Here is a 24,218-nt window from a genome sequence, read left to right on the forward strand (position 1 = left end):
AAAGTAAGAAATGTGCTCTTCTCGAGAGAGTCTATTACGCCGCCTGCACTGTAGTGCTCACGGCTCTTTTGCGGGAAACGAGTCTGTTTACTACCGTCGAGTTGTTTCGGTAATTCTTTCTTGCCGTCTTCGGAATCTTGCTTTTACCGGTGCCCCGAAGGAGCAGTCACATGGTTTCTCAGTGACCAGCAGCAGGTTAGCTCGGGTAAATGTCGTCTAAATGAAAGGTAAGCAACCTAACTTAACTAGAATGCACTCTATTCCGCGTTTTCGTGTGTGGGAAAGTGGCGCGATTAGTGTTCCAACACGAAATAAGTGGCGACTACGGTTTAGCTGAGGTAGGCCATTGCCGGCGTCGTACGTTGTTGCGTGTTGTGTGTGGCAGTGCAAAGGAAACTCCAAAGAGATGTGTCTTTAGACCTAGTTGAAGAACAGGAATGTGTATAAGACTATAAATTGCGAGGGCTACCCTGACGAGCATAAGTGCACTTGGCGAAACGTTCGATCCAGTGACATTCTCTGTTGGACAATTTTTTGTCATTAGGAGCTATATATATCAGACATCAGGCACATACGAGTATATAAGGCACTTCTACCATAGAGAAAGAAAAAAAAAGTTAAGAGTGGACACTCCCATAGACTCCAGCGGCCCAATCGACCCTAGCGCACCTCGTGGTTGGTGAGAGCAAGTGGCCTGCGCTTCCTGTTTCGGTTTCACTGGCGCCAATTTTGAATCACTGTGCGTAACCACGTTTCTCTATGTCGAAAGTTACTTATTTCTTCGCCCAAATGGCAAACCTATTTTTTGTCGTTTTCAATTTACGATTCCCTATTTTGTATAGTTCAACGATTCGTGCGAATTGATGTCGTGACGCAATTTTTTTTATTAAGTTATAATAAAAGAGATGCAGGAAATCATAATTCACTACGGCTTCATTTATCGCGCTCGTGTTCTCTATTAGAACAAGCGGTCAATCTACATATCAATCAAAGACACAGAGTATCCACAATGTTTTTATTACAAGGCAAGGTAGAGGCTGAGCATATAAAAGCACAAAATGAGAACAGCACCGCAGAGAAATGCAAGGCAGACAACAAATGCATCTCGGCTTACAAATAAATTGTAACAAATACAGAGAGAACACAGACAACGCACACATCGCTAGAGTTGGCAGAAGCTGGTGAAGTATGACACAGTGGGCCGTAAGGATCTCTGGCAAAAACACAGCGCACAAAGTTGAAGAAAGAAGAAGTGAAATACACATAACAATGAAGTCGCGAGTCGCGACTGCGTTTCACCGAAATACTGCACTGAAAAAAAAAAAGAGCCTACAGAAATCACACGACACAATATACCAGAAAAGCCAGGATTTATTCGTGGTCCGAGGCTTCGGGAAACGCACCGTGAAGCATGGAAGGACCAGCGAACGCTCCTCAATATTTCGCACCGAGCTCAGCGCACAGACGCTCGCATCGGTGGCAGACGCAGCACGCGTCGCCTCGGCTTGACGCATACGTTGCACAATGTTCACCTCTAGCTGCCGCATAGAGCCGCAAACTGATTTCTAGCGAACCTCGCCGTCCTTACAACCTTCAGAAAAAGGTTAAAAATGCGCGAATAAGACACCAGGCAAGAAACAGAAACACGCACACACACGAAGAGCAACGTGTGTGTGTGTGTGCGGGTTTCTATGTTACACGGTGTCTAATTTGCACAGTTGTCACCTGTTTCTGAATAAATGGCCCAACTAGCCCAACAACAACGTCATTCTACAAGCTTTGCTTGCAAACGTGCCTCACCTGTTGTCTCACACACGAAAACACCGACGCAGCCGACGTGGACGAAACCTTCCCGCTGTCATGCATGGGTTTGTCGCTTTGAGATGGTGTTTATGACAGTACGGCTGAATAAAAATAACCAAGTAAGGTGTGCTGAGTAAATTGTTTTTATGTATAAAGAACCTGCCAACTTTGGGCGTATAATTATTATTTTGTAAAAACAATTCTGTTGGATTGATGACAACTTATTCTTTTTTCGCGCTTGCGTCCTCTGGCGTTTGGTGAGAGCACTAGTTCGTTACGTAGTCCTGACGTACTTCCTGAGGCCAGATTTCGCGGAGTGTCCTCTCTTAACTTCTTTCTTTCTCTATGCTTCTACGTTTTTAATGCGAACACAACGATTCACTTTAAGAAGAGATCTGCTTGCAATGTGATAAAGCTGCCGTTGGAACAAGCACTAAGAAAACACCGCCAATGACTTTTCCCATACAGACGCACAGTTGTGTCGCAGGTTTTAGGCCGGAAACTTGAACGCCCTGGTAAATTTTGTCGGGGATTGTGACATTGCTCTCAGTCAAGCATAATGTTTTAGGCAGTAACGACGAACCTTTAACTCTTGGTATGCGTGGTATTTAGATTAGTCGATAACAAGTACTTATGGTTCGAGCGGAAACCAGCTAACACTGTCTTTCACAGGTGGAGGGCAGATGCGCTGCGGTTCTGTGGGCATAGGTGCCTTTTAGATGCGAAGTATCTTATGGCGGAGTTCAATCCGGTGGTGGTGGTGGTGTGCGGCGTGACCCCTTACTGCGCATGCGCATACCCTCTCCCCTCCCCCTCTCCACATGCCCTCCCCAATTTACCTCTCCTCCCCCTCTCCACTTTCCATCTCCCCTCCCCCTCTCCAATTCCCCTCCTCCCCTTTCCACTCTTCCTCTGAAACGCGGGCTGGACATGCCGAAATTCTCTCCTGCGCAACGCCGCGATGAGCACCAGCGCATGCGCGTCCCCTCCCCCTCTCTCTCCTATCCTATGCTGACCCCCTCTCGCACGCCTGCCGACTGCGTTCATTAGGGTTGCAGAAGTTGCGCCTTTTCCTTTCCTCAACCTCTCCTCCTCCTCCTCCTCGACTGCGTTCCCCGCTCGCCCTGTGAGAATGAGAATTAACGGCCAGGCTAGAGGGAAGACAAGACGCGCGTAGCGTTCCTCTTCGCGTTCCACGACGCGAGGTCGGTAGCATGCCCAAAGAACGCCAACGGAACGCGATCGTGCAAGTGCTCGGGCTTCGCATCGCCTCATGGTCCCCTTTAGCGGGAAATGGTGTAATTTAGATGCGAAGCATCTTATAGCTGAGTTCAAACCGGTGGTGGTGATGGTGGTGTGCGGCGTGACCACCCTTACTGCGAATGCGCAAGCTCTCTCCACACACCATAGAGTTTCATACAATAACCTAGTGAGGAAACTGGCGCTGCGATCGTTCAACCACCATGGGAATGATGGGAAGTACAGGCTTCGGATTGGATAGCGTTAGCTAGCGAACTGTCTACGGATCTTTTTCTACAGTTTCAGTTTCGTTCTTCGCGAGGCGTGGGCAGTGGGGTGCGTTACAAAGCACTCAAGCAGTGACTTTGTTGTTCAAAGAGACTGAAGACCGCCAGATCTCTTGCAGCTTTACAGGTTGTATATGGCAGTTTTAGTAAAGGGTCGTGCACTCACCGCTGCGCACAGAGGTAAGCACAGAGGTAATGCCAGTGCAGGAAATTGCATAGAGTTCACGTCTTTCGATAAGCGCGTCTTGCCAAAACTCGTTCAAATCGGCTGCAAAACGACGGCGAAGCTAAGTAGACGCACCGTCACGCTCCTCTTACTTGACTTCACAACAAAACGAGAGATGCGTTGGGGGCAGGCCACTTGTACAGACGCACCTGGCATCGCAGCAGACGGTACGTTAAGTGTTTCTCACTCAATACAGGACTGTTATTTCCATACATAGATAATGCGTACTTTCGAGGGAAAAACAAGCGTGTTTGTTTTCAAGTGTTCTAAAAAATAATTCATTATATTGCGATGCCAAATCTGAAACACAATTGCAGAGCAATGCATACCCTGGTGGTTGAATTTGTCCAGTTTTCACTTCCATCTCACGGTCACGCGAACTTTTTTTAGTAAGTTTTACGTACAAAAGAATGAAGCAAGCTTTAATTGGAAATAATGTTATATCACTTTGTTTTATTCTCGGCAAACAAGCGTTGCGAATCTCAAGAACGAAAGCCATCCGAAGCAGATCCAAAGCCTGTACTTCCCATCATTCCTATTGTGGTTGAAGCGCCGCTCAAGGAACCCGCATAGACGCTAGCGCCAGATTCCCCTCTAGGTATTATTGTAAGAGACTCTATGCCACACGCCACCTCTCCCCCTCTCCCCTTTCCCCCTTTCCACTCCTCTGAAACGCGGGCTCGACATGCCGAAATTCTCCCCTGCGCAACGCCACGATGAGCGCCAGCGCATCGCGTCGCCTCCCCCTTCTCTCTCCTCTCCCACCCTGCCCCCCTCTCGCGCGCCTGTCGACCGCGTTCCCCGCTCGCCCTGTGAGAATTAACGGCCATTCTAGAGGAAAGACACGACGCGCGTAGCGTTCCTCTTCGCGTTCCACGACGCGAGGTTGGTAGCATGCCCAACGAACGCCAACGGAACGCGATCGTGCAAGTGCCCCGGCTTCGCGTCGCCTCATGGCCCCCTTTAGCGGGAAATGGTGTAATTTTTTCCTAGGTTGTAACCGAGTATAGTTTTCAAAAGAATCTGCTGGGTTGGCAAGGCTATCCGCCTCGTGCGCTGCTGCTTTGCGTTGTACTGGTGGCACCACCAACGGCGAACGGTGGCGAAAGGTGGCTACGCGCGGCTCATAGAAGCCGTGGGCAAAGCGCCCGTTACTCGCCGTTTTTCTATTCATTTTTCATTCTGTTTTGATATTTGTACTCCCGACGCTGCTCCACTAGACAACCATGCCGTTTGTTACGTCGATTGTTCTATATTATTTGTTTTAAAATGACAAGCCTATCCGCCTCGTGCATCGGTATGGTGGCGCCACCGCTCGGCTAAGGCGGTTGTGCCCTCTCCCAACCCCCCATAGGATCCCATGCATTTTGAATCAAGTTTGCGATTTCGTTGCGCAAAAACAAACTAGCGCCATCTCTCGACAATACGCCACACCGATGACGCAACACGTCCTCTTGCTTCCACCGACTGGCCATGCTCCAAGCTAACTCCTCTCTCCACTTTCTTTTATTTCTTTCGGTGGCCGTGAGAGCGCGCGCTGTGCACTGTGCTGTAGTGGCTGTAGCGCATCCCATAGATTTTCCTAAAATTAACTAGAGGGGACTCTGGCGCTGCGATCGTTCAGCTACCATGGGAATGATGGGTAGTACACAAATTTGCCTAGTCTTCGTGCTTGCGGCTTCAAACGTACTTGTGGCTTTGTTTATTGCCGTGTTTTGGCGTTCGTTTCGGATAAAAGAATAGACCGCTGTGAACTTTCGTGACCAGGTTTGATTTGGTTAGCCAAAAAAAGTTAAAGTGGTGAAGTGGAACTACTGACTTTTGCTGAATTTAGTTTTGCGACAAAGCGGATGCAGCCGACGCGGAGCCAAACGGAGCCGAAAGAACGAAGTTTAGACAAATTTGTGTACTACCCATCATTCCCATGCTGGCTGAAGCGTCATGCGTTGCAGCTCCCATAGACACTAGCGCCAGAGTTCCCTCTAGTAAGTATTGCAGGAAACTCTATGGCGCATCCGACAAGACCGGCTGGGCTCGTCGCTTTGGTCGCGTTTTCCTTGAACGTTGCAACGTTAATATTGTGTTAAGGCGGTGGCCACACGTCGGACGATGAGCCCTGATTTCGTTCAGCTGCCATCTCATCAACGGCAATGTTTCAGACACCTCAGTTGTGTACTTTTGTCCGTTGGTTGCGGGACAAGATGGCCTCCTGCAAGACCGCGCTTTTCCAAGTCAGCTGTGTGCGTAGTTCTCGGCGTCGTAGCAGTTTGATGACGCGAGGACGTCAACTGGTGCTACATCGTGGGAACCGCTGAAGTGACTGCAAGCTTGACGACATTGTGCCAGAATATTCTAGCGTACTGTACGCGCACGATTGTGCTACACTTAAAATACCGCGCTTGGCCTCGAGCGTCAACCTGGTACGCCTGTGTGCAACAAGCGTCTTGTTATCGTTGTTGCGTCGGTTAATATTGAATTGCAATTGGAATACCGTTTTTGCAAAGGTAAGTGAAGCTGTAAGTAGTTGTTCTGCTATATGCTCGCTACTCCACGAACATTACTTCTACAATCGCATTTTATTTTGAGCTGCACGTACCAAAGGAGAATCTAGCATACGAGATACATTGCACGCGTGCGCATTTCCTATATAAATCTGAGTAATGCCACGCGTGCGCATTTCCTATATAAGTCTGAGTAATGCCATGCTCAATTTAAAGCGCATGTGTTAGAGGATTGTGGCTTCAATGGTTAAAGTGATTAGATATTCCGAAATATGTGATTGCAATGCAGTTAGAACTTTCTCATATGTTAACACGGTCTGTGAACAAAAAAAAAAAAACGCTGTGTGAATGTTTGTTGGTCATTTGCTAAAGTACTTTCATGCATTATTATGCAGCTGTGTGACGGCTGTTAAAACGTTCAGCAAGTTAGATTTTGGTTTTCTTGGCCTAGTTGAGTGCTACGAGTGTTGGGCGAAGATAAAATCGCGTGTCTTTTGTGCGTTTCTTAAGCAGGCATACAGCCGTAATAGTCATTGTTGTACTGTTTGGGGTGTTCAATAAAACAAGAATGCTGTTTTGTACTGCAACAATTTTTATTTCATCTGTGTTAACAGATCACGCAAACAACTTGGACACATGCATGTAAGAAACGTACGCAGTGCATCGCGCGCACGCATAAAACAACGGGCCTGTCATTTTAAAACAAATAATATAGAACAATGGACGTAACAGACGGCATGGTTGTCTAGTGGAGTAGCGTCGGCAGTACAAATATCAAACCAGAATGAAACATGAATAGAAAAACGGAGAGTAACAGGCGCTTTACCCACGGCTTCTATGAGCCGCGCATATCCACCTATCGCCACCGTCCGCCACCGTCCGCCATTGGTGGCGCCACCAGTACCACTGAAAGCAGCAGCGCACGAGGCGGATAGTGACAGGCCCGTTTTTTTATGCGTGCGCGCGATGCACTGCGTACGTTTCTTACGTGCATGTGTCCAAGTTGTTTGCGTGATCTGTTACCACAGATGAAATAAAAACTGTTGCAGTACAAAACAGCATTCTTGTTTTATTGAACACCTCAAACAGTACAACAACAATGACTATTACGGCTGTATGCCTGCTTAAGAAACGCACAAAAGACACGCGTTTTTATTTTCGCCCAACACTCGTAGCACTCAACTAGGCCAAGAAAACCAAAATCTAACTTGCTGAACGTTTTAACAGCCGTCACACAGCTGCATAATAATGCATGAAAGTACTTTAGCAAATGACCAACAAACATTCACACAGCGTTTTTTTTTTTTGTTCACAGACCGTGTTAACATATGAGAAAGTTCTAACTGCATTGCAATCACATATTTCGGAATATCTAATCACTTTAACCATTGAAGCCACAATCCTCTAACACATGCGCTTTAAATTGAGCATGGCATTACTCAGACTTATATAGGAAATGCGCACGCGTGGCATTACTCAGATTTATATAGGAAATGCGCACGCGTGTAATGTATCTCGTATGCTAGATTCTCCTTTGGTACGTGCAGCTCAACATAAAATGCGATTCTAGAAGTAATGTTCGTGGAGTAGCGAGCATATAGAAGGGCAACTACTTACAGTTTCACTTACCTTTGCAAAAACGGTATTACAATTGCAATTCAATATTAACCGACGCAACAACGATAACAACACACTTGTTGCACACAGGCGTACCAGGCTGACGCGCGAGGCCAAGCGCCGTATTTTAAGTGTAGCACAATCGTGCGCGTACAGTACGCTAGAATATTCTGCCACAATGTCTTCAAGCTTGCAGTCACTTCAGCGGTTCCCACGATGTAGCACCAGTTCAGGGGCGTAGCCAAGGGGGGGGTTGGGGGGGGTTCAAACCCCCCCCCCCCCGAAATTTTTCAGTTTTGCATGTGTATATATACACGCACACATACAAACACACGCACGAACATACATAAAGTATAGTTGAACCCCACCCCCCCCGAAAAAAATTTCTGGCTACGCCCCTGCACCAGTTGACGTCCTCGCGTCATCAGACTGCTACGACGCCGAGAACTACACACACAGCTCACTTGGAAAAACGCGGTCTTGCAGGAGGCCATCTTGTCCAGCAACCAACAGACAGAAGTCCACAACTGAGGCGTCTGAAACATTGCCGTTGATGAGATGGCAGCTGAACAAAATCAGGGCTCATAGTCCGACGTGTGGCCACCGCCTTAACACAATATTAACGTTGCAACGTTCAAGGAAGACGCGACGAAAGCGACGAGCCCAGCCGGTCTTGTCGGGTGCGCTAATGCATAGTGCAGAGCGCGCGCTCTCACGGCCACCGAAAGAAATTAAAGAAAGTGGAGAGAGGGTTCACCTTGGAGCATGGCATAACGGTGGAAGCAAGAGGAGGTGTTGCGTCGTCTGTGTTGTATTGTAGAGAGATGGCACTAGTTTGTTTTTGCGCAACGGAATCGCAAATTTCATTCAAAATGCATGGGATCCTATGGGGGGTTGGGAGAGGGTGCAACCGCCTGAGCCGAGCGGTGGCGCCACCATACCGATGTACGAGGGGGATACGCGAGAATCTACAAGACCTCATAGTCAAACAAGATTAGCGTAGCTTGTACGAGCATTTCATGTTTAAAATGCACATTTATGAGTACCACAGTCGCACGCCGACACTTAAGTAAAAAGAATGCCAAGGTCGATCTGTTACTAAGCAGCACGCATGCACTAGATGTTTAGAACCTGTTTTAGATGTTTTAGTGCAGTTGCACCCGCTGAGCGCATTAACGACGACGCATCTTAATGCACCGCCCACATAACCACGCAAATTTACCAAACAGTGGGTATTTGTAGAAGGTTGGCTTCACCGCACAAATAGACTGCGTGGGGGAAAGTCAACAACACGAAGTTCTAAGTGGTTTTGCGTAATGCAGCGAAGTGGGCGCGAAGCCAAGCTCGAAATTGCCTCGCAAGCGCCCTGCGGTTACCGCCCATGCGTGCTTAAAGCACACATGGGCACACATGCACAGGAGCTGAAAGCGTGTGCAACAAAGATTGCCGCTTCTATAAGCAAGAACAACGATTTCACGGTATAAATATGTCAGCGGCCCGTCGATGTTCTACCCCGCAGCCGCCTCTGCACTTCACGCAGGCTGTACCAGTAGTGGTTGGATAGGCTTTGCTTCTATAATCCGCAGATCACGGATTATAGAAGCAAAGACAGTATTAACGAAAAGCAACTCTAAAAGCAGGCAGCCCAAATGGTGTGGACACTAACCTCTCTTCACGTTATAAAGTGTAAGTAGCTCAGTTACATCAGACCGCTTTTTCAAAACTTCCCTTTGCACTTAAGCACACTGCCCGCGCGCCTACACTCTGAACGCATCCAGTAGCTGTTACGAGTTTTAAGACGAATATTGACCCAAATGTAGTAAGAAAAAGTGCTTGGAGGCGAGTCTGCCTGTAGCAATATGTACTAACCCTGCCGCCGGCGGCATTCTTGTTAATAGGAAAGTTTTTCTTTCCTGTCTCGGCAGTCTGGTTACGACGTAATCCCAGGACTTTCCGCTTAACCCCAGAGATTATACGCGCGCTTTGACTTCCTCGAAGAACGGATTTCGCTCATTTTGTTCACCGGGCTGCAGTGGGCACGCTGAGGCAGCTTGTAGCGAATATGGACGAAGGCAGAATTCACGAATCTCACCCGTTCCGAAAAAAAATGTTGTTTAAAGGTTTAGAATCACACGTACACAAACATAACAACCACTTGAAACGCATATGACGCACATTTCGTCGAGAGCTCAAACATGTTTATAAACGTGGTGCAGTTGGAATGAAAAACGGGTTTTCCAACACCAGTTGGGTCCTGTTCGAGCAATGAACTTCTCCAGTTTTGAATAATGTCTCCCTTCTCTCATTCCTCCGAGCTCTCCGTGAAAGTTATCGTCAGCTTTGGACAAAACTCGATGTACTTGATCTGCAGTGGCTCTACAGTGGAGACGTCAGAATACTAACTTGATACTTTCGTGTCCTGCATGCGATCGCAATTAGATGAACTTCGAGTGATGAATGGAGGGATATAGCCGGAAGACTACGATCCATCTTCGGGATCTGGCGCTGCATGTAATCATGGTCTCGACGCTAAGTTAAATAGAGGGACGACCATTTTTTAGCAACGCCTCGCTGAGCTTTGCATTGATTCTGTGTCACTAAGCGAGTATCGCAATTTATCACGCTTTAATAAAACACACCCGGGGATTAGTCGCAGATTCCTGCGTATAATGAGACCTGCATGGTGACAGCGCGCCTCTTCGTCAAATGAAGGATCTGTTTTTCATTCGAATAAGGCGAGGGAAGTGAGACGCAAGTTTACTGACCCTCCTCGACGTTGCTATTTCGAATGGGAAAGATCATTAGACCTTTGTTCTAGATGACTTATCGATAGACTTTGTAACCCGAGAAACAAGCATGCACAGGCGCTATTGGGAAAGTGGCAAAAATGCGAAGAACGTGAAAAGTGCAGAACGAGACTTTCGAATGACAGAAAAGAGAAATGAACGGATGGCTCAGAAGTTAAAGAAGTCTTACGACAGCATCAGTAGTGACATATCTAAAGTCTATTCCATTCATAGGCTCCTTTTTTTATTGCCAAGCAAAACCTTAACGTAGCTTTCATTTTCACGTTATTGACTTGTGAATATTTTTTAGCAACTCGAGGTAGAGAGATCATTAGGAAAAAAATTCGAGGTGCGCCTGAAGTAATCTGTGGTAGAGAAGCTGATGAAAATAATTCATGGATAGAGATGAAAGCGAATGAACGTCAAAGCAAAAAAAAAAAAATAATACAGTTGCTATAGGCTCATATTCTGTTTAATGTATTAGTCTATAAAAATTAGAAGAAAAAAAGCCGAACTTGCTTACATGTCCTGAAACGCAGAGCATTTCTTCCACGGACCCAACGGAAGGCTGCCGGAAACTGGTCATTTGTCAATGCACGACAAATATTAACGACTAGCTCACGTCCATGATGAACTAAGATTCTGATCAGTGACCCTATAACATGAGTGTCGCTGTGATTTAAGTGTAAAAAGCACCCGGCGTTGTCGAGAAGTAGCGTCAAAAGTAATCCTTCCGATGTTTTGCAATCGCCCCGCCACAGTGGTCTAGTGGTTATGGCGCTCGGCTGCTGACCCGAAGGTCGCGGGATCGAATCCCGGCTGCGGCGGCTGCATTTTCGATGGAGGCGAAAATGTCTGAGGCCCGTGTGCTTAGATTTAGGTGCACGTTAAAGAACCCCAGGTGGTCGAAATTTCCGGAGCCCTCCACTAGGGCGTCTCTCATATTCATATCGTGGTTTTGGGACGCTAAACCCCAAATATTATCATTATGTTTTGCAATCAAACTGACCCTCTGTTTCTTATAACACCACAACTATTCACCTGTCCTTTTAGATTGTACCACGTAGTTCGTTGCGCACGCATCTAATTTGACTTCGTAAGCGTATGTGAAAGCAAAATAGTTCGAGATGCCACCGCGCTTTGCGACGAAAACGTGTGATGATGATCCTCTAATCAGAATAACGATTAATGAGTGAGCGGGAAACGACCACGCGTTTCGTCTTAGCTGCCAAGAATGGTGCGCCTCCTACGTAGGCAATGAGATAAAGTGAAAGAAATAGAAAAAAAAGGTGAATACAAACGCTAGAAGGGAAAAAATGCATTATCCCGGGGCTGGTATAGCGATCACTTAAGCACGCGTCTGGAATCGATGTTCGAAGTGTCTTCCTCGCTGTCGCAAGTCGTATTTTCTTCTGGCCTTTACTTTCAAAGTAAGTCTTTGATCGGCCCCGGGAGTCCTCCTTTCCTTTTGCCACCGTGATCAAGCCACGCAATTGGCGCATGGAGCGCGTAGCTAAGTGGATTATAATTGCACCGGAGTCGGTAGGTCCCGTACTTTCCTCCGCACTACAGTTCCATCAAGCGAGTCGCTGCCGCTTCGGTTGCGCCAGCAACGCCCACTCGTCTTCGTTACGCGTCCGTACTTCCTCTCGATGTCAGTGTCGCTCCATCAACCTAAATCGCCTTCCACGGGACGCGTCCATCTATTCTCCCGCAGTCCCAATATCGCGAAGCCTAAACGTCCTTTATCCCGGTGGCTCAATACAAGACGACCTCTCCTCTGTAAGCGGAGCCCGGCCGGCCTAAACGAGTTATGTGGCCTGCTCGATGGGGTAACAGATTATGTGTGGGCGTGACTATAGCGCAGTAGCGGCGGCGTAATGAGGGGACATTATGTGGCATGCGATGCTGTTACAGCGTAGCAGAGGCGGAGGTGAAGGAGAGGAAGGCACCAGGACACAGCGAGCTCTATTCCGACGTAATCAGAATTAATTCGTAGAAAACGCTTTTAACACGCATTAACGTTTTATATAGCTTCCTTTTCATGGGTTACAAGCTAGCGGATAATATACCCTGTCATCTCTTTCCTATGGTAGCGAAATATCTCGTGTACGTAAAATAAAGTGGGCGCTGTGTCTTCCGGGCCCGTATTCATAAAAGCGTCTTCCGTTAAAACTTTTCCTAAGAGAATATTTTGGCCAATCACGATGCGGGACATATCACAAGCCTGACCGAAACTTTGTAAACAGTGTAGTCTATGTATGTGTGTGTGGTTATCAGTGTATATATCATAATCATCACCCAGAACCTGGAGTATCATGTCAGGCGAATAGCCAGGCAAACATCTCCAGCTCTTCATTAAAACATTTCTCTCTTTCTCTCTCTCTCTCTCTCTCATTAGCGAAGCCGACTGACCAATGAGGAAACGCACTTACGAAAGAGAAGTTTTGTGAATTCGACCACTGGTTTTAACCGGGTATACTGCTTTTGGAAGTGTAGATATGAAACAAACCGGAAGTCATAGTGTTTTTGTTGCACTCATTCTCGATGACACAAGAAAAACTGTCACTTTTAAGCAACAGTGCCAAGGAAACAGGAGCTTGCAGCGTAAACCAAGTGACATCAGTTAAGGTTATTATCTTCCATCCTTAAGCTTGCGTTTTAATCTACAGTGCAGTGCGCTTGTGTACTGTAACGCTGAGTAGGCCGCTTTTTTATGGCAGTGTCCAGGGTTGGTGAGTACATAATGCCCACAACAAAATGTTTTGCTTCCGTATGTTACTGCCGCGCATTATAACCTTGCTGTGCATATAGAAAATTGCCGCAGTTTACGGAATCGTAGAAGCGGCAGTAGGCTGCCGTTAACCTGATTATCCGGTGACTTGATTCCCCTCCATGTCCTCATGAGAAATCTCCTTCAACTCCCCTTGTTTTCTTTTTGCTAGAGTATCAATCGTAAAACCTTCGTTGCTACGGAACACAAGCTCTCGTGACTGTTTTTCAATATCGAAGCTCTCTGGGCTTCTTGTCCTCCATGGGTTTGGAGTGGCTATATATTTGTTGACATATAGAGACAATAACTTGAATCACTGAATGCGTACCGAAATAAACAACTTGCCGGTTATTTGCCTTCTTCGGTTGCCGGCGTACGTCCGCCTTCGGCTTCCTAACAAATAAACTTACGTTCCATAACCGTGATACCAATATGAGTTATCCTGGTTATGGCATGATACCTCATGATGGCATCGTGCCATAACCAACCGAATGGTGGCCGAAGCCAACCTTTATGTATGTCCTTGCGCGTATATATGCAGATGAAACTTTGGAAAAAAAAATATTGGAGGGGGTTTACTTCATGCACTTTGAAAACCGCCTTCACGCTTGTGTTCAGTCGCGTTCCGGAATTCATCTGAGAATCTACAGGTCGAACCCTGCCGGTGTTCGTCTTAAATTTTTCTGACGCTCGCGCTGCGTCACTTTTTCAAGAGCTTTTTCTGTGAGTAAAGGTGCGAAAAACGCACACCATACCATGCTTCGGCAGGCTGAGAGAATCGCCAGTCAGTCCGCTAATATAAAGCGACTTCCAGCGATCTCTTTTGCATCGGGGTTAGCGCCAGACATGCGGTCAAAGTCTTGGAATATCGATCAGCTGTTATTTGCCTTCTTCGGTTGCCGGCGCACGTTCGCCTTCGGCTTCCTAACAAATAAACTTTTTTTTTTTTGCCAACTCTGGGTAAACACTCCGACTGACTCACAGTAGTATCAAGCACCTCCGATTTGCATCCGGCGAGGTCTGGTGCAACAGCGACGACGCGAAATCTTGCGCAAACTATTTCGTGAAGGGGACACGCGCTAGATTGGAAGCAGCTATTTCGTGCGCGATTTTCGCCTAAACTTCCCGCCTTTTGAGTTTTTAAGGCGAAATCCTTAGATGACTCATCAAACGCCAAAATTGACCGACGGTGGCGTCGGCGTCAACACAAGTTATGCAAAAGATCATCACGCAATGACGCCACCATATGGCGTCGTCATGACGTCACTGTGACATCACATGATGGTGTCATCACACGAAATCGTCGCATGGTTAAAGATGGGCCGATCACGGAGGCGGTGCAAAACCAGGTGAAGTGTAGAATGCTTGCAGTGCCTCCGATCCTGAAGGTGGTGCAAAACCACGTTAGATGCAGAAAGCAGTTTTTTTTGTAGTTTTTTTGGGGTCGGGAGAGAGGATCAATGCATCGACTGAAAAAAATAAGAAAAAGAAGATGGCTTTCACTTTGGCGTCGTCTTGTCTTAGGCGCACGCATAAGGCATCTTGTGAGTTTTTGGAGATCGATTGCCAAGGATTACGATTCGAGAAGAACGGAGCGTCGGTAAGCGGATCGAAACTACCCCTACGTATGCCATAGCAAGATGCTTCTCAGCAAACAATACAGTACCGCTTATGTCCGTTGAATTGCAAACAAAACACCCGCGCGTGTTCCGAAAAGGCAAATAATAATTTACATGGTTTGACTGATCTAAGCGCACGCAGATGAAGACGAAACGCTTAGTTCAGTCAAACCATGCATTTCAACCAACTAGCCCAGTTGTCGATTCTCTTGAAATAATAATTTGTTCGACTCGTCCAGCGAAATTAATTGTTTTCCCTCTTTTTAACATTAGACCTACTCCGGACGAGACTTCGTCTAACTTTGGTCGAACGCGCTTCTGGACTGTGTTAGTTACGTTGAGACAACGGCGCGACTGTTGGGGCCGGCCGCTATCTTCCACTGCCTCCTGCGTACAGTACAAACGCTGATGGCGAGATTCAAACAAGAAAAACGATGAACAGAGACGGTAGGAGCCGGCGAAGGACAAGGCTAGCTGCAGGCATCCATTGGCGTAAGAGCGGCCGGCCCGGTAAACACATCTGACATTTCGCCGGGCTGGGCATACGGAAGCCCCGAACAAATTAAACGTCCCGAACACTCAGACCAGCGTCAGGGGACACACCCGACCTACATCGAGACTCGCTCTGTTTTCGTTTTAGTCTTTTCCTCTTCCATTTTCTGCGCTTCTTCCTCTTCTTTTTTCCTTTTTCCTCAATTTTTTTATTAGGCTGCGGTCCTGTAACCTTAATGACTACCGAAACCGCACGCTAATGACGTGGCACAAAACACAAGGTATTCCGATGATGCGTCTTGATGAACACTGTGGCATAAATGATCTTTTAATGTCACTTTGTGCCACATCCCCCGTCCCACTCTCTAAGCCAAACATAATTCTTATTTTGACCTGCGTGGGAAATGAACTGACGAAACTACTTCGCTCATACTAATGTTTTGCGCCGTGCATTTACTTCGCACAAGCGCCCACGATATAGTGTCATTTAATCACCGTGAACGTTACACGCCTCATTTCATCATTAAAAGCCACCTGCCTTTTAAAGGAAAGACTCGTTCCTATTAGTAGCTGCAAGCGAAAGCAAATGACTTTTATTCGAAGTACCTAAGATAAAAAAAAAACAATTGTTTACTAACCTGCATGCACTCAACACGATGGGATTTACGTGCGCGCTCGTGTACGAAGCACATCTCGGCCATTTCACGTATTTACGAAAATTCTGACTTCATCCCATTTCAGCTTCATAGGTAAACAACGTTTTATCATTTCGGTGGACCATTACAAGAGCTTGTTCATTCACCAGAGAGAGTGAGTATAGTGTACGTTTGGTGCGGGGTAACCTCGACGCGCTTAGTTTCGTTATTTACGGCCACGGATTCATACTAATACTGGAATCGATGCATTTTTATTTCTTGCATTGCGATTCTGCATACGTATGCGACGGGAAGGCTGGACAAACACGTATAAGGAAGTTGATTTCGTTAGCATATATATATATATATATATATATATATATATATATATATATATATATATATATATATATATATATATATATATATATATATATATATATATATATATATATATATATATATATATATATATGTATGCTTCGTGCTGGGCGCCCCTCTTTTTATGACTTCGTGCCGCGCCGACGAAATCGGATTACTGGTCGTAAAACTGGATTTGCGAGTCACTCATTGCGAAGAGTTAAAAAAAAAGAAAGCACTGCGAAGTCCCCCCCAAGTCGTGTATTCATCTCCCTTCGAGCATGCGCGTATGCTCACTTTTCTTTATTGTCCAGTACCGCGAATACATTTCTTTTTTTCTTAGTATAATGTACCCGACCTCGTCTTAGTATAATATACCCGACCACTCGGACTCGCAGAAAGCGATGTAAAACAAGACGCTGTTTGCAAAAGTCCGAAAGAATAAGGGAAGACGGTTCGGTCCTTAAAGGCACATGCACGGAGAACGGGAGGAAGCGAGGAGGCGATGCGGGAATGACCAGGAAGAGGCTTTTGTCTTGTCCTCCGGAAACAGGGAGAGAGAGGGAGAGAGAGAGAGAGAGAGAGGAAATGGCGGAGGCAAAAGTAATTAGCTGGCGTCGCGAGTGCCACTTGGACACGCAGCTATAGGCCCGACGTAATACATGCGAGGAACACACACTATGTTTACGCGACAGCTGAGCTAATGGATTCGCCAAGGTCGCGGGGCAACTGGCGTCCGGCCGGCCTGCATCGGCGCTCTGGCTATTGAGCCCGCAAGCGGCGGCCGCTGAAGCTGATAGCACGAGCATAACCCACGCAGACTCCATCGTCCGTCGGGCACCCGTCCCGCTCGCTGGGCTTTAACGGTGCCTAAAAACACAGACTCCCTCTCTTGTTTCATCTTAATCCTACCGCTCTCGCGCGGCTAACGCCGCTTCTGCCGGCACGTGCGTAAGACGCTGCCTTTGCTTTTTTTTTCTTTTGCGGCGAAAGAGAGCGGGATAAAGACGACAGCTTAGAAGAGGATTAGAGCTCGCGGACGTATCCGTAATGGCTTCACAAGGGGAAGAACTAAGGGAACAGTCATCATAGTATCTTGCACGAGGCTTGGGGGTTGAGACAGGGGTTTTTGTGAGCGAGGGTGGAGCGCAGAAAAGCGAAGCAATGAAACGAAAGGAACAAATAGTGAACCTAGCTCAAACAGAACGACGACAGCAATACAAGATTAAGTGCGCAAGCATGCAGATGAGATGCACATCTTCTGCAACAAACATAGTGAACGTATTGCGGCGTTAATACACATCTGACGTTTATAAAGGACGGCGGTCGCGAACGTACAGCTGTTTCGAGAATACTGATCACCTTGCTGCGTTACAGCGGTGTAGAAGAGGGTAGCAGACTGAAGATTACGAGGAAGTGTGATTGTTGCGGGTACTTTCGTCACCACCTTATTTTATTGTGAACTACCCGAACCTTGACAGCGATTCCCCAGGATAGGCGCGGGCCAATATATGTACGGGTCTACGTCAACATCTAGATGTTCCAAGTTCTCGGATTGTGCATTCTGTGTTGTTCACGTTTACATAAACAACAGCTGTGGCTGTCTCCGCTTCACAACAGTATGCCAGCAGGATGGAGCAGTTCGTACAGTTTATCACGGTTATTGCAAACGCATCAAGTCTGTGGAATTACGAGGCTACGACCCTTATTACAAGCGCAGATCCTTAATCAGGAATTATTGACTAGGTAAAGCCTCCGAACGTAACGCAGCTTTTTACCGTCGTTATACGAGAGGCGCTGCAGAGGAACGTCCCGAATTAGGCTTATTTTGACAACAAGCAGCGAGGGGTTGGTACGCGATTGCTTTTGCATTCCTGCCTCCTATCGGAATGCAGCCACAAAACAGCCAAGAATGAAATCGGCGAGCTCATAACCTGAAGCACAAAGCCGTTACGCCATCACTACATATACGGCCGGGTGTGCGGTGTCGGAATTCCTCGGCTTTGTTTGCAATCAATATCGTTCGTCGCTCCGCGAACCGCGAAGCAAACTCAAACAGCGCATTCACCGTCGGCGAAGGAAAACATGCTAAGGAAGACAAATAACACAGCCTCAATTAAACCGAACTTCCGAGAACCGCTTTCACGCGCTCTTTTGTAACGGCGCAAGCGCAGCCTCACCCCAGATGTAATATCGAGCAGATTCCTATACACTCCTCTGGCGAAGCGTGTTATTTTCAGCCATCTTTCACGACAAACACGAAACTATGCAAAGTGTATTCAGAAGCAACAAAACAAAAATGTCTGAAGAGACAATTTGTAGCCATAGTGGAGGCGGCGACGACGCTCCAGTATGATGAAATGCCTACGCTATCGAAAAAGACGGCGGCCAAACACGCATCTTGCATGCTGCGCGGAATTCGCCCTCATTGCACCTCAGGCGGCGCATCAACGGCAACTATGTACCAGAGTAGTCAATAACAAAGTCTAGGATGTTTTGTTAGCTGGTTAGATGGGTTTTTTCCCCCGTAGAGCAGTGGCTCCATGCAATGGCAGCCTCCCATAGAGCATTATGTTTGGAGAAAACATAGTTCTCATCAAGTGGTTGTTGAGATGCTATAGGCGACACATGTAGGAAGAAATATGTATAAACGAGGGCAATGTCATGGGAGAGAGAGAGAGAGAGAAAGGGGGAGGGGGGCACACGCTGATTGAACCACACAGGAATGCAGGTGGTGATGGCGTGCCTTTCTCGAATATTAGTTCGTTAAATTTCAGTAAGACTCGACATATTAAGAAATTTGTGGTACGCGATGTTATATGAAAGCTTCATAATTCAGTGAAAATAACGCAAAAGAAGTGCAGTAACAAGGCACACAGCCTGAAGGTGTCTACACGTGTAGAGAGCACTGAAAATTAAAGAAACAGTAAGCAAGGTGAATAAGGCTACTAAGCTAAGTTCTGAATTATTAGAGCACATGTTACTTTAAGAAAAAATATTCAACAGTTTAAGAAACGAAATCTTATTAGCAATGTAAAATAAGCAGTCGCACAACATAAGGAAAATTACGAGGTATTATATCGATATACGTTGCCCCGATTAATGAGAGTCATTATAATAAAACAAGAAATTTCTAAGTTAATAAAAACAACCTTGGACTGAATGAAGCGCACTTGCGTTTGCGTGTGCTTTTTTATATCATCGCTTCTATGAGCACGTGTCTTGGGTTTCGTGCTTTTTTTGATTAGTGTAAAACAATAACAAATCAAATTCAAACGAGATAAAATCCTTTTCGATGATATTTCCAAAAAAGTAATTTCGGCTATCATTACTTTATGAAGGTTTCAAACGCTGTGGCTATCAAAAAAGCTTTCAAGCGATATCTTCGGAAGGATGCCACTGTGAAGCAGTAATATATGAAGCAATAACGCATGAAGCTGGTTTGTAATCACGCGTTTTAAGGGCATGCAGCCTGAAAGTTTGCCAGGTCACGCATGTGTTTCAGCTTTATGCGTATACGTATTTTTTTCTGTTCTTGTTTTTGTTAAAAACTAGCACCAATGGGCCGCGTGAGTCACTGAACCGGGTGGCTCAATATTTTAAACGACCAAACTAAACAGTTTTTTTACTACATTGTTACTTGGCTTCACGTAATTGGTGCAAAAGAGGCCACTTGTGTACTTGAAATATGATGAAATATATTGATGTTGTTTGACGCAAGCTCATTATTAGCAGCGATTTGCAAGGCGCCGATATAATTTTTGCTCCGTATGGATATAGAAAAGTTCAAATGCAGACTTGCTGCATTTATCGAATAATATTTGTGCAACTTTAGTCAAGCTTCAATACTTTCAATATCCTGAAACTTATACATTGCGAACGCCATTAGATTTTGTTCTTCTGTTTATTACGAAAACATCAATTAAGATTCTTCCGGCGGTTGTATATTGACGTTTCAGTTTTTCGTCTATTTAAGAAAATCAATCCAGAGTTACTGACAGAGCTTCTCGAAGTGCAATGTAAAATTATTAGGTGGAAGTCAAGCAGCAAGCGGCATATTCTGCATGGTATTATAAAACATACGTAAAGAAGAATACACAGCTCATGATTAATGTATTTAGAGAAAAATTCGGCAGATCCCACTCGTGGTGGGAAACGATTTCATGCGAAGCAGTCAGCGAGTACTTCTATGCTGTATTTCATGGCTTTGAGCCAAACATTACGAGGTTGATCGACATGTTTTTGTGTGTGTAGTAGCTGCGTGCATATCGTGGGCTTACCAGGCACGTCGACAACGCTGGCGTTTAAAGGGTAACTTATGGTGCGACGTAACGTCAGCCCTCACGTTATAGAGTACCTACGTCAAACTAAGTGCACTTTATGGTGCAGTCATATGAATATCATACGTAACTTTCGTTAATGTATTCCTTCGGGGTCGAGAAATACTTCAATATAGCTTGCTGAATCATAGGAATATAAATGTAATGTTTATTATTTTTTTATGTTTATTAGACTGCTATGAAAGCGGAACCAACACTGGAACCACAGACGTTAATATGATATGACGCCTGTATCGTAGGAATACATATGTAGTGTTTATTGCTTTCTTGTAGAATTAGGTAGTCAGCACCACAACCACAATTGACATTGCACCGACATTACGCCTGCATAGGCTATTTTTCCAAACCAGTTTATAGACCTGGCGTGGCTCTGTGGTAGAATACCTGATTGCCACGCAGAATGCCTGGGTTCGATTCCTGCTGGGATCCTCATTTTAATTCTTTCCATTCGTCGGGTCAACGCTGCCGATGTCGGTTTTTCTGTACACTCTCGCGTTTAAATTACAGATGTCTGTTCTCGCCATTCCTGAATGGGTAGATATAAACTGTCAATCACCTGTGACGCATACCCGTACACCGCGGCCCGTGGTAGACGGGTATGTGCCTCATGTGTCTGGAGGAAAGGGTTTGACGACGTACGCGACAGGATTTTTATGAGCCGACAGTCACATTAATCAGATCCTCTTACCCTCCCATACCAATTTTGGTCTACACCAACTTAAGGAGGCGATCATGAGAACACCCAGACGTAGTTGGCTAGATAGATAGATAGATAGATAGAAACGCTCAAAGTGACATAGGTTCGCTAAGAAATGCTTCGCATTTAATACTTATGCAGAAATACACTAGACAACTAATTCAAGCTATTTGATCTTATGAATATAAATGAAATACATTTCTGTCCGTGGGAGTTCGTAAAAGCGCACAAGCATCTGCGAACACGCATAAGCATATAAAAAGTAAACACAAACGGTAAGGCGAAATGTATAAGCTGTTATATGTTATTACGTCACTCGTCAATTCTAAAAAAAATGGTTACCTATTCAGAGAGAAGCGGATGAAATCTTCTTTGAAACCGTACATTTGGAGCAGAGTCAGCCTTATTGGTGTCTTTCCGAATTCGGAACATTGAACAGCTACACCCGACCATGTACAGAAGAAGAAATGGCCGGCGTAATCGGAACGAGTTTCCTGTTAGAAACGCAGCGTCCATCTGTTCACGTATCAGATTCGCGCCGCGCACCACTGTATAGATTCGTGATTTCATCTGTTTGCGGCGCACGCTAGGAAGGACGCAAGTAGAAATAATTTCAGAAAACCGCTCCACCTATACATCCGCAAGCATTTTTTTTGTTTTTTTCAGTTACCGAGGGCCTTTTGCAAGACGGCTTCGATGACACGTGGACACCTGCTTTCAAGGGTCAGTGAACGTAACTCAAAACGGCGAGTTTTCGGAACGGTTTATGCGTATTTTCCCCTCTCTTTTACGTAACGCTTATTTCGTCTTTAATCTACCACAGTGCAGAAACGAAAAGCGGAGGACACGGAACAGCAGGAAGAACCAATAACGAAGGGGGCAATGGGAATTAATAAGAAAAGATAGCGTCCCACACGGACGCCTGACGTTTGACAAAAGGATCCTTCTTTCATTTTAATTCGATCGAACAAACCGCCATTGTAGTCGACGTCAAAACTTTGAAAGGCCCGAACTTCTCTTCTCTCACATTTCATTCCCTCGTAATCTTTCTCCGGCAGATCAGCCACTGAATTCGCTCGGCTGTGCACACACGAAGACGGAAGTCACCATTGGCAGGTTTTTTTTTTTTGAAGGCGAATTCGCAGGCAGGTCGAAGAAAAGAAAGACAAAGAAACCCACGATTGTACGTCCTGTCTGCAATTTAAAATTGTCCTTATAGTCATATTTTAACGAAGTGGTAAACTCCTGTGCCATTATTCTAAACTGTTCTGGTAAGGTTATCAATAAAGCTGTCTGTTCTGATTGCGAAATCACACAATACTTTCACTTTATCCTTTATGTTTTCTTTTCGCTTTCTTTTTATCGTCAGATATACTTTCAAGTAGTACCTAAATTTTCAGATGCCCACCTCTTGGCCAGTGCCCCAGAGTGGGTAAGACCCATATTGAAGGGACGTCATCACCATAATAGTCATCTCTATTTTTATATTTATAGCGCGGATGATGAACGGAGATGAGTTAGCATATATTGTATGATTATAAACAACCCAGCTGACAGCTTAGGAGGCCTACGCGGCAAGCGGGACACAAGCTTTGGCCATGTCATAAGTTTTTTGAAAGTGCGTTTTACAGTGTACTTTATAATCGTGCGTACGGGTTTTAAGTGGGGTGTGTACGTCTTTTTTTTCTTTTTTTTTGTTGCCGTGCTCACTTCTATCACGCTTCACCATGCTTGTTAACGTGTCCAATTTTTTTTTAAGCACCCGCACTTTCTCTCGTGAAAACAATGTCGATATCTTACAACTACCCTGACAACAATGGACACGTTCGTGCTACTTCGCTCTGGTTCCTCAAATGATGTCGCGGAAAAAACCACAATGTAGAACTTGGAGAACTCTTTCTAGTGTGCACTATGTGTCATTTGGAGTTTAATACCCCTAACGATAGTGTGGGCAAATCGCGTCTAGTTTCAGGTTACGATTACTAGAAGAACGTGCATGACTTCGAATGAGTAGCGCATAAAAACTCACTACAGTATTAACAGGCAATACAAGTTTTACAGCGATTTGACATGGCTTCATTCTGAAAACAGGACGCAGGTTTCTGTGCGGTCACCGCGGCTCCACATTCGCGATGTGGTAGATATGAGTTCATTTTACCTAGCTGCGATAAATTGCCTTTATTGCCCACTTCCAGTTCTACTTTCGTTATTATTTCATCTGTGTTTTTTTAAATAAATGTACTTAAGGAGAGCTCGGTACACTCCTTTCCTCTTACGTGATAGTTTCCTGGATTCGTTGTCCATTCGCTTCATACCTTTTCGTTATAAGTAACAAAGGCGTCGAACAGACTGGTTCCATTTACTCATCTCACCCATTTACGCGTATACGTATTCAGGTCCCACACGTCAACTGTGGCACGTTAAAAGCTCTGCTGGTGGCACTTATGCATCTGGTCGTCGGCTGAGCTCAAAGGCAGGCACGCGTGGCTCGCCTATCTTATAGAAGCCCCACTTTCACCGGTGCGTTTATACTCTGATTGACTTCTCTGTACACTCGCCACGAAACGCGCTGTCGGCGAACGGGTTGCTTTCGTTGCTAGTCACGACGATATGCAGTGCCTCGCACCTAACTCAACGATTTTCGCTCCGGGCTCACCTCGAAACGAAAAGGCACGGCCGCTTCGCCCAGGGCGTCCATCAACCGGCGGTGCACGGGTCCCAGCTGCATGGCATACAGGGCACGGCCGGGGGATCTGCAGCAAAAATGGGAGCGGTGACGGTACGTGAGCGAACTGCTGATGATTGCCTCCGGCACATCACTATAGTGCAGGCTAATGGGAAGG

The 24,218-nt window shown here is 45.9% G+C and overlaps 1 protein-coding gene across 1 annotated transcript in view; it reads right to left on the bottom strand.

Annotated features, from left to right (window-relative positions):
- The window catches only part of LOC119387976 (phosrestin-2), a 308,200-nt gene that overhangs the window by 22,672 nt on the left and 261,310 nt on the right, over nucleotides 1-24,218 (bottom strand). The window contains exon 4 of the mRNA XM_037655571.2: nucleotides 24,032-24,128. Within this exon, the coding sequence (XP_037511499.1) occupies nucleotides 24,032-24,128 (97 nt within the window). The remainder of the gene's footprint in view (nucleotides 1-24,031; nucleotides 24,129-24,218) is intronic.

Source organism: Rhipicephalus sanguineus, chromosome 3 (genome assembly GCF_013339695.2).
Source record: "Rhipicephalus sanguineus isolate Rsan-2018 chromosome 3, BIME_Rsan_1.4, whole genome shotgun sequence".
Lineage (NCBI taxonomy): Eukaryota > Metazoa > Arthropoda > Arachnida > Ixodida > Ixodidae > Rhipicephalus > Rhipicephalus sanguineus.